Source organism: Triticum urartu, chromosome 2 (assembly GCF_003073215.2).
Source record: "Triticum urartu cultivar G1812 chromosome 2, Tu2.1, whole genome shotgun sequence".
NCBI lineage: Eukaryota > Viridiplantae > Streptophyta > Magnoliopsida > Poales > Poaceae > Triticum > Triticum urartu.
The window spans coordinates 8308090-8319081 of record NC_053023.1 but is presented as its reverse complement, the minus strand read 5'-3'; the positions used below and the strand labels follow the sequence as shown (position 1 = coordinate 8319081).

General features: G+C 45.0%; 2 protein-coding genes across 3 annotated transcripts; one reads left to right on the top strand and one right to left on the bottom strand.

Annotated features, from left to right (window-relative positions):
* LOC125540604 lies at positions 1–1786 on the top strand. 2 transcript variants are annotated; one of them, XM_048704210.1, is made up of 2 exons: positions 1–456; positions 736–1786. In XM_048704210.1, the coding sequence occupies exons 1-2, from the start codon at positions 166–168 to the stop codon at positions 1657–1659; spliced, it is 1215 nt and encodes a 404-aa protein (XP_048560167.1). In that variant the 5' UTR covers positions 1–165; the 3' UTR covers positions 1660–1786. The 2 variants fall into 2 exon arrangements, with proteins under 2 accessions (XP_048560167.1, XP_048560166.1); XM_048704209.1 differs by having other exon boundaries at positions 2–1786.
* Positions 1787–8680: 6894 nt separating this feature from the next.
* LOC125540603 lies at positions 8681–10236 on the bottom strand. Its single transcript, XM_048704208.1, has one exon. It carries the CDS (start codon positions 10186–10188, stop codon positions 8719–8721), a length of 1470 nt encoding a protein of 489 aa, XP_048560165.1. The 5' UTR covers positions 10189–10236; the 3' UTR covers positions 8681–8718.
* Between the last annotated feature and the right edge of the window lie 756 nt (positions 10237–10992).

Below are 10992 nucleotides of genomic sequence, written 5' to 3'. Positions count from 1 at the left end.
GTTTCATGCTGCTTGGATAGTTGGCATGTCCCTGTCACATGTCAGCCACCCTTGTCTGAATCAAACTCCGGAGACTTTTCTATTTTGCCAAGAATCTCTGCAAGATTTGGCAGAGGCCAGCCTAGTTAAATTTGTCTAGACAGAACGACCTCATCAATCCCAGCCATGGAGGCTGCCATGTCTGCAGTTGCAGGTGAACTCCTAAGCCGGTTCATCTCCTTCCTGATCAACAAGTACCACTACTCCAGCCATACACAATCAGAGAAGGCGGTGGAGAGGTTGCAGCATCTTCTGATGAGAGCTTGCACCATCGTCGAGGAGGCGGACACACGATACATAACCAACTCTGGGATGATGATGCAGCTCAAGATGCTCTCAGAGGCCATGTACAGAGGATACAGCGTGATGGATGCCTTGAGGTACCAAACCCTCCAGGACAGTGCAGGCTTCGACGAGGTTAGCACTAACGACACATCTAGCAGCAGCTTGCATTTCACCATTCCTTTCAAGCGTTCTCGAACAATAACTCAGAAAGATGGCAAGGCCATGCGCCATGAGCCATATGGTGCCTTGGAAAGATTAGAAGTTGCTCTTGCTAATATGGCAGAATTTGTTGTGCTTCTGGGTGGATGCGAACGCATGTCTCGCAGGCCGTACGACCTTTATCTTTACACCGACAACTTCATGTTCGGCCGACACACTGAAAAACAATATCTTTTGAGCTTCTTGTTGCAGCAAAACCCTCCTGGTGATGCACCGCTTGTTCTTCCGATCATAGGTGGTGCCAAAGTTGGGAAGAAAACTTTGGTTGCTCATGCATGTGGCGACGCAAGGGTTCGCTCACGCTTTTCTTCTGTATTGCACTTGAATGGAGACAACCTATTGAGAATACTTGACCATGGAAAGACCATGTTTGGGTTGACGATGTTGGTTGTTATTGAGTTTGCTTCTGATGTCTGCGATGCTGACTGGAAAAAGTTTCAATCATTTTTCATAAGAATGGACAGAGGGAGTAAGATCATAATCATAAGTAAGCTTAAAATATTAGCCCGGTTTGGATCAGTGAAACCAATTTTCCTTAAGGTTCTATCTTATGATGAGATGAGGTACCTTTTCAAGGCAATGGCATTCGGGAGCGTAGACCCCGAAGAACATCCACAGCTAGTACAAATAGCAGATGAATTTGTTAAGGTGGTGCATGATGTGCGAGGTTCACTCGTCGAAATAAATGTGTTTGCGGATGTGCTGAGAAGGAACCTCAATGTTCAATTTTGGCGTTGCATATTGAACAAGGGGGTAAGATACTTTAGAAGGAACCTCTCCATATATGGTGTGCACCCTGGCATTCTTATAGAACAAGGCCATCTAGTGGACATTTCTGACTTTGCTCTGCATCCACTTAGCATGACATTAGGGGAACCGCCACTTAATGTTTCAATCAAGGGGGAACCGCCACCAAGTGTTATATTGGGGGAACTTCTAGCAAATCCTAGCGTGAGACCGGAAGGAGACTTCACCTTAATTGCATGGAAATCAAGGATAGCGCCTCATAAATCATTCACTCATTATGTTACAAGTCATGCTCCAGAAACATATGAAGGTGCCAAGTTGGAAGGTAGTGCCTTGCCAAGGAGGAAGCGACGAGGAGTGCCAATCTAATTTTGTTTCAGAACTCCGTGTAATGTAACTCTTGTTGTATTTCCGACACATGACAAACGGTTGTGTTTATCATTGAACTAAGTGTAACAATTACTGCACAATAGAATTGTATGTTTTATCATATCCAACAAACCAGCACCTTCTCTTCTTAGATGACAATTACTGCATCTAAAGTGGCAGTACCTACTGGGCTATTCTCAGTAAGGTGGCTTACAGTTAAAGATGGCTTCCAGTTAAAGATTGGCTTACAGTTAAAGAGTAGCTTAAGTCTGCTGGGCGACTCGGGAGCCTCCAACCCTTGCGCACCGCCGCCGCCCTCTCCTTCTTCCCTCCTCGCGCCGCCGCTGGGTGACGCCGCCGGGTGAAACCCACGTGGCAGACGGCGGCGGCGGGGGGACTCCCTCTCCCGACTCCCCTTCTTCCGCGGGCGGCGGATCTAGGCGGCAGGTGGCGGTGTCCTGCGGCGGCAGGCCTCGGCGAGCGGTGGCGGGGCACGGGGCACGCGGTGGCGAGCCTCGGCAGGTGGTGACAACTGCGCGCGGGACTGACTCCGGGGCGGCGGCGCGGGCATGGATCCATCGCGGATCTGACCTGCTCGGCCGGCGGGTCTCGGTGGGGGGGCTTCTCCGTGCTGAGATCTGGCAAGCGGGATCATCCAGATCCCGGCAAGGACGGTGGCAACCCGTGCACGAGAGATGGAGATCTTCGATCAGATCTGGGTGAAAACCTGCTATTGGCTATTGCCAAGGCCGGCGATGGCGACGTTGTCTGCGTCGTTCCCTTCCTCAAGGCATCGCCGTGGAGATGTTCAAGGCCACTCTCTGCTACCTCCGGGGGAAACCCTAGATCAATAGATCGGATGACGGCGGCTCTCTGGTGTCGTTTCCCCCCTGGGGGCGTCATTCTTGGAGGTGCACACGGACTCGAGGGACTAGAGGACGGCAACTTTGGTGGAGCGGTGCTTCATCTTACACATTGATGGTGGCGGATCTCGGCGGCATGGTGCTGTGGAGACTCGGCGTCTGATGCGCGGAGATGGACTCGTGCAGGAGGAGGAAGCTGTCTGGCGTCATGGGGGCGTCGATTGCAGAGTGGCCAGACAAGGTAGAAGCCTCAATATGATCTGAAGACGGACCTGTGGAAGATGGCGGCGACGACACACGAGTGTGTCTGACCGGATTGTGCCCCAGACCCGGTATGTGGCTCGGCTGGGGCTTCCGGCTTTTGATGTTAGGCTTAGGTGAGTGGTTTGGGTAGTGGCCCAGCTAGCACCCCTTCATCATATGGATAGGAGTAATGGCATATGTTGTCAAGATGGTGGATTCAGGTATATTGTTTGTAATACTTTGTAAGGTCCTCGAGAATAATCAATAAAATGGCCGTATGTATCTCCCAGATGCAGAGGCCGGGGATCATCCTTCTTTTCTAAAAAAAAGTCTGCTGGGCGACAGCACCCTTCCCAGGCCAGTACCTCCCATAAAAGCAGTAATTTTCTAACAGAATTTGGGAAACTGAAACAATACAAATTACTGAGGCAATTTCGAAGAACGTTGCCGTCGGCGCGGCTAGTGCACCAGCCCTTAATTCAACACCATTTCTCACTCAACCTGTGGTTTCTTATGAATACTAAAGACACACATAACGCCCGTTGACATCCTAGCTAGGAGCAATGTTTCAGTGACCAAATTATACTGTACATTTGTGCAGTTTTATATTGCAATGATTTGTGATAAAAAAAGATATCAAAATTACATAAATTCAGCTCTGAAGGTTTGGGCTGTGGGCAAATGTATCCCTATATATATTAGTTGAGTTCACTATTCTACCCAAAGGTAAGCACTAACCACTCTTATTATATATTCTGCTCAACTTGGTCCTAAACAGCTGGTAAATTCCTTTTTAGCTAGCCATCCCCAAAGATCATGGGAATCATGGTCGTGGACACGTGGCTAATTGCCTTGTACTGTTTTTATCCAGCTGATGGTTGACTGAAATACAGATGAAACACATATTACCAAGAAATTGAGTTTTTAAACCAACATACATGAATTTCAGTTGATTACAGCCATAGCAAACAGTGTGGAACCGGTACTATTTTGCCAAGACCTTTGGATCGACAGTGTCAATGGAAGTTCAGAGCAGCTTCCAGCCAAAAAGATAGAGCTAGACATCATCACAAAGAGTGGTAAACATGTTAGAACAGATGGAGCAGTTGCACAATTGATCGAGCAGGTTGTGAACGTAAGCAGATGATGATTGAGAGCTGTGTGCGAAGTACTATCGTGGGCATGTCAGCGAGCTCCTTTTTAACCAACACATAACGAATCCCTGGTGTGGCAGGTGCACTGGTGCAGAAACAAAACCATGATGCATGTGATGTTTACATGTCAACTAGCACAGAGCTATCAAAGCGTATCCCCCAATTGTGTTATTGGATTACACAGAGTTTCTTTTACTTGGGACCAATGTGACCATTATCTAATAAGCAACAAAATCACGGGAATTTTAGAAACAATTGATTGTGATGGCTATATCAATCACAGTCATCATCTGCTTACGCTCACACCTTCTCCATTGTGCAACTCATCTAACCTGTTTACCACTATTTGTTTTCTGTTTTTACGTACTAATGGCTAGCACTATCTTCCCAGAAGTTGGTGGCGGTTCTTGGCCCAGCCCAATCTTTCTGCCGGCCGCCGGAATGTGCTCGTGGCAGAACCTCGGTGTCGGAGTAATTGAGGAGGAGGAGCAATGTGTCTGAGATTTGGTCTGGGAGGCTTTCTTCCTTTTCACTACTCTCTACTGAGAGCGTTTCATTGATTTCATACTAAGTACGGAGTAATAGAATACTACCTATCTTCTCTAGACAAAACCACTTCATGATATCACCATGGAGTGGTTGGAACAGTGATCGAAGACCACTATTCCCTACATGCCGCATGGGTCATGATTGTGGCACAGCCGTGCGGTGTGGGCCACCCCATGTGTAGTCAACACATGGGGGCCCACCCCACGTGCGGCGCACATGGGGCCTGACGCAAACTTCCTTCCCAAGAACCTCCTTCTCGGGATAGCCCTTCCGGGAGACTGGGTCCAACATTCTCCCCCTCAACCTTATCTCTGGGGTTGGATATCGATGATCCTGATCTTGTCGCGCAGTTCTTGGAGCCGGTCGCGGCCAAGAACCTTTGTCAGGATGTCGGCCTTCTACTCACCAGTTCTGATGAACTCCACGATGACCTTGCCCTTCTCGACGTAGTCACGTATGAGGTGATAGTGGAGATCGATGTGCTTGTTGCGGTCGTGGTGAGCGCAGGGGTGGTGTCATGGTTCAGCATCTCGCGGAGAAGGCGAGCAAGCCAGATGCCTTGACAAGCCGTTGTAGCTGCCGCGATGTACTCCGCCTCACACGAAGATGCGGCGACAACCCTCTGCCTTATAGATTGGCAGCTGACGGGGCTACCCCCGAGAAGAAACAACATGCCCTAGGTGCACTTCTGGGAGTCCACGTCACCAGCATGGTCGGAGTTGCTATATCCGACCAAGCTCTCGCCGATGCCACGACACACATCCATGTGTGAGCGTACCCGTGATGTACCGAAGTAGGTGCTTGATGGCAGCGAGGTGATCACTGCTTTCTGGATTCCTCCAGGCCAGAGCGATGCAGACCGGAAGGCAAAGACGTCTCTTCTGGCTGATCTTTGTTGCTCTTACTTGGACACTATGGACCACCGGAAATAAGATGGTGATCGAGAGGGTCTTTCTACGACGTGCCTCTAGCTTTTTCTTGAAATTTCTTTGCGTTCTTGTAGCACTGACCCTGCTAGCTAGGCAACGGGATCAGGTGCGCCTAGAACGGATGTTGGATGCGCTGCAGGCCTCGGCGCGTGGACTAGTTTCGCCAGCGTCCACTTGATAGGATGACCCATTGGTGATCTTGTTTATGCTTTCTCTTATGTTTTCTGGGCGTGCTTGTGATGTGGCCGCACCAGACTATCTATGTATGTATGTTGCAACTTGATGTTACAACAGTTGGTTGCTTCATTTATAAAGCAGGATGAAAGTTTGTTCTGAGAAACCACCTAAAATAGAGTTTGGGGGGGGGGGGGGGGGGGGGGGGGGTGATTTGTCCGTATTTGTAATGTTTAGGGGGCTAGATACCCTATTTCACAGTTGAGGGGGTTAAGTAGTCTACGGATGAAATCTCCGGCTGTAGTACTATTCATCCCTCTTTCCATTCTCATTCTCATCCCGTTCCTTTTTCTCCGTTTGTTCGTTGATCTATGGATTCATCCACAATTTGTTGCTAGATCCTGCCAAAGGAGTGGAGATTTTATATACAAGGCCACATAAAACAATTTTTCCATACCACTGTTATTAGTGCAGAGTATATGTAATACTCCCTTCATTTACATCTATATAAAGCCACCAATAGTAATCGAGGCAAAAATTAATTATGTTTCCTCGTACTAGTGACTTGTTAATACATGCATGCATGCAGTCATAATGACACTCACTTACTTGCTCCACTCAATTTTCTTGCATGCATGTGGTGTATTAATGATCCCAATAAACGGGAAAAAAGTTGGGTTGCAAAACATGTATTAAATTTCACCTTGATACCTGCAATTTGAGTTTGTGGCCTTGTATATAAAAATGGAGGGAGTATGAAAGTTCTTGCTCAAATTAGTAGAATGTACTTAGCACATGTTATAATTTCTTGATATATATCACAATAATCGCAGTAATACTTGTCAGTTTCCTTTGTAGTTAGTTTGTGTCAGTCAAACCACGATCATTTGAATATTTTCGTGGAGATCTCTTAGAGTCATTGTCATGAAAAACTAACTAAAGTTAGAGACCCGAAGAAGTTGAGAGACATAAATAGATATGGTTCCATTATAACTGATATTACTCAGTTGTCACTACATGTCTGAGGGTCCTGTTCCTCAAGAAGTGGTGATACCATCTCTAAGAAGAAGTTTGATGCATTAACTAACTTCTCTGCTTTATGTGCCTCATTCTAGTAAGTTATTCAGTGTTCTCCTTTTGGGAAATATTTCTAGTGCTCCTTATGTATTGCTATATATCTCGATCATTTTTGGTAACTTTCTTCAGCCGAGTACCTGCACACATGGAGTTAGTCAAGTTAAACTATTATTTTACATTGGTGAATAAATATGAGTCACGGATCATTTGTTGATCAATAATAAAATATAGCATTCCATACCTGTAAAAGCTAAGAAGATTTGTCCTAACTTCGTCGGTCGTCCAGTTGCACTCACATTCACGGTTTTGCGTACCGCCTGAGAAAAACGGTTACCGCACAGTTACCGAGATTCTCGTCGCCCCCCGAGAAAGGCATATGCCCAGCAAAAAATCCCGAAATTTTTGAATTTTTACCTCCAACCCATATTAGTATAGATTAACATCTCAAGAATATAACAATTGTTAGCTGTGGCGTGGGGGTAACCATGTACTTCCTTCATCAAGACGACGCAGGTTCGAGTCCTCATTGTTGCATAACCATTTTATTGTTTATTTTTCAAAACATGTGTTTACTTTTCAAAATAACAAAATATGTACGTGAAAAAGAAGGTCCACGGGAGGAGTTGAAATAGCGTCATCTTTGCATAGGGCGTATAGATGTTCCACAGAGATAATATCTCTTTTGTGATCAATACCAGTTCAACCGCTATCTATATCGAGGCTAAAAGAATTTGAATTCAAAATTAATAATAAATTTCGTCCGAAATATATTCGGTATTTCTCGGTAACCATGGTAACTGAGAATCCCCCCCCCCCCCCCCCCCCCCAAACGAGAAAATATGTCCATTCGGAATCCAAAACCTTGCTCACATTACATTTTTGATGTTTGTCTGTTATCACAGAACTCAATTTTTTGTTGGTGATGCTTTGGTCAGGTAGTAAAATTTGTTTTGCAGTGTTCGATTTTGTTGATGTTACTCTGCCCGGGTAGCAGATTATGGAAGACTTTGATTTTGTTGGTGGTGCTTTCAGTCGGATAGCAGATTTGCAGACTTGGATTTGTGTAGAATTGGTTGACTCTGACTCTTGGGCGTTCTTTGGATGTGGCTAACTGAGTGCCTTTCTATTTTGTTGCCTTGACCGACTCTATGTAGAGTTCTTTTTATCCTATACTCCATGTGGAGTTCTATTAATGGAGTCCCTGCAGATAGGACGGAACCGAATCAAGAATTGGTACGTGTCCTATGTTAACACGTTTTCACGGTTCCTTTGTTTATTTCTGAGAGTTCTTTGTCATACACATGTCTATACTTGTATAGTTGTACGTTGTCCTTCTAATCAGGCACATTAGAATCCGGTTGATATTTGTTTGTTCCCAACGGAAGTACACTTGCTCTTTTTTTGTGTGAAAAGGTTGTATACGTGACATATCATATATACTATATGCCTAAATAGTTTATCCCGTGATCTTTGTTATCTTAGCATGCACACATATCACCTCATGGCCCATCAAACAGGCATGCGAAAAAGGTTTTCATTATTAATTAATCCCATGCGCACATCTTATCTCACCGCACATGTCATTTCATCAAAGGTCCACTTAACATGCACGGGAAAAGGATTTTCATTATATAATGTCATTGTTTCAAATATTTTTTGACTACAGTAGTCAAATATAATATATAATATTTACTCTTAGTTTTGTGTTGACTCATTTGTATTCTGTTTTTATCATAGTATGATAACAGATGCTCAACCCTATAAACGCATGCACACACATCCTATCCTCATGAGCACCTACGAGATACTGAGCCGGCACATCATCGACTTGAACCTGATGGGTTGGGGATACCATTGTTCACCTAACCATCTAATCACGAGTTGGTTCACGTCTTCTGTTTTAATTATATAGTAGGTACATTGGGTCTATGTCTTATTCTGAAATTTATTCAGGTGGAAAATCCCCCCCACCCAAAACAAAAACATAATACAAATTTACAGTACGTTAATTTATCATGTATCGATCCCAAAATACAACAAGAGTTACATTACACGAGTCCCAAAACAAAATTAGATTGGCACACCCCGTCGCTTTCTCCCTGGCAAGGTACTACTACCTTCATGTGTATCCTGAGCACGGCTTGTAACCAAATGAACAAATGATTTATGAGGGGGTATCCTTGATTCATATCTAATTAGAGTGAAGTCTCCTTCTGGTCTAACACTAGGATTTGCTAGAAGCTCTGCAAATGTCACACTTGGTGATTCCTCCTTGATTGGAATATTACTTGTATAACTTGTCATGGTAAGTGGATGCAAAGCAAAGTCCGTTATGTCGACTGGAAGGCCTTGTTCCATAAGCTTGCTGGGGTGTGCACCATGTATGTAGAGGTTTCTTTTAACATGCCTTGTCATCTTGTCAAATATGCAACACCAAAACTGAGTAGTGAGGTTCATTCTCAACACATGTGAGAACGTATTTATTGCTACAAGTGAACCTTGCTTATTGTGCAGCTGATTGGCAAACTCATCTGCTAATTCCAGTAGTCGTGGATGTTCTGCAGGGTCTACGCTCCCGAATGCTAGGGTCTTAAAAAGATACCTAAACTCATCATAAGACAAAACACTTAAGAAAATAGGATGCACCGATCCAAACCGGGCTAATCCTTTAAGTTTACTTATGATGATGATCTTGCTTCCTCTGTTCATTCTTACGAGAAACAAGTGAAACTTTTTCGAGTCATCATCGCCTATATCAGAAACAAACTCTATAACTACCAAGATCATCCCAAACATGGTTCCTCCATGGTCAAGTACCGTCAAGAGGTTGTCTCCATTCAAGTGCAAAGTAGTGGAGAATTGTGAGCGAACCCTTTCGTCTGCACACACATGAGCAACCAATGTTTTCTTCCCAACTCCAACACCACCTATGATTGGAAGAACTGCTGGTGCATGAAAATCGTTGTGCTCCAACAAGAAGGTCAAGAGATTTTGCTTTTCAGCATGTCGGCTGAACATGAAGTTGTTGGTGTGAAGATAAATGTCATATGGCCTACGAGACATGCGCTCACATCCACCCAGAAACACAACAAATTCTGTCATATTAGCAACAACAATTTCTAAGCTTTCCAAGGCACCATCTGACTCGAGGCGCATGGCCTTGTCATCCATCTCAGTTTTTGTCCGAGAACGCTTGAAAGGAATGGATAAATACAAGTTGTTGCTAGATGAGTCGTTGATTCTAACCTGGTCAAAGCATGCACTCTCTTGGTGGTTCTGGAACCTCAGGGTGTCCAGCATGCAGTATCCTTTGTACATGGCCCCTGAGAGCATTTTGAGCTGCAATAACATCCCAGAGTTGGTTATGTACTGCACATCCGCCTCCTCGATGACGATGCTGACTCTCATCAGGAGGTCCTGCAATCTCTCCTCCATCTTCTCTGATTGTGCACGGCTCAAGGAGGAGTTGTACTTGTTTTTGAGGAAGGAGATGAAACGACTCACTAGTTCACCCGTGACTACGGATATGACAGCCTCCATGGCAAGCAAGAAGACAGTCGATGATGGAAGTTGTTGGTGATCTCTATGGACTCTGGAGAAATTGACTAGCCTCTGCAAGTCTTATAGAGATTCTTCACCAAATATAAGTCTCCAAACTATTGATGGCGATATGTTCAAAGGTGGGCGACACACGGCGGTAAACGTGTATCCTTGCTTTTTTCGAACGGTCACCGGGGGAGATAGCTTCCACACCTGAAAGTCAATGTATCCTTGTAAACTACATCTATTTGTAATCTTTATTATTGGCCTAGCAGCACCGCATGGAATACATAACTTGCGCTTCTAGCAAAAACGTGTGAGAATGACAAGCCAACTGCCTAAGCAACACGAAAACATTGACTTTCTCTTTCAATATTTTTAATCTTGTCCACAGTGTTGCTCTGGTGCAATCAGTATGCCGGTTTCTGATGTAATCTGTTGTAATAATGGATTTGGTCCGATTTATAACTTGGGTTTCGAGTGCAAAACTAATTGAAGTTTACTATACAACACAGGGAGTGGGAATACCTGTAGAAGAATAATAAACAAACTAATCGAAGTGCGCTACGGCTTAGCACGCCTGCTTAGCTTAATTAGACACTTGACACTTGACGTATTCATATACGCCATCGGCAGCGTGTCAACCTCAACCATATAGACACTTGACGTATTCATACACGCCATTGGCAGCGTCTCAACTGTTGATTCGTCGTCCACCGACGGCGGCTGCGTGGTTGGGTCATCGTGGAACTTCTTGGCCTCCTCCTTAAGATCGGTCCTCGTCCGCCGACGGCGGCTACACCG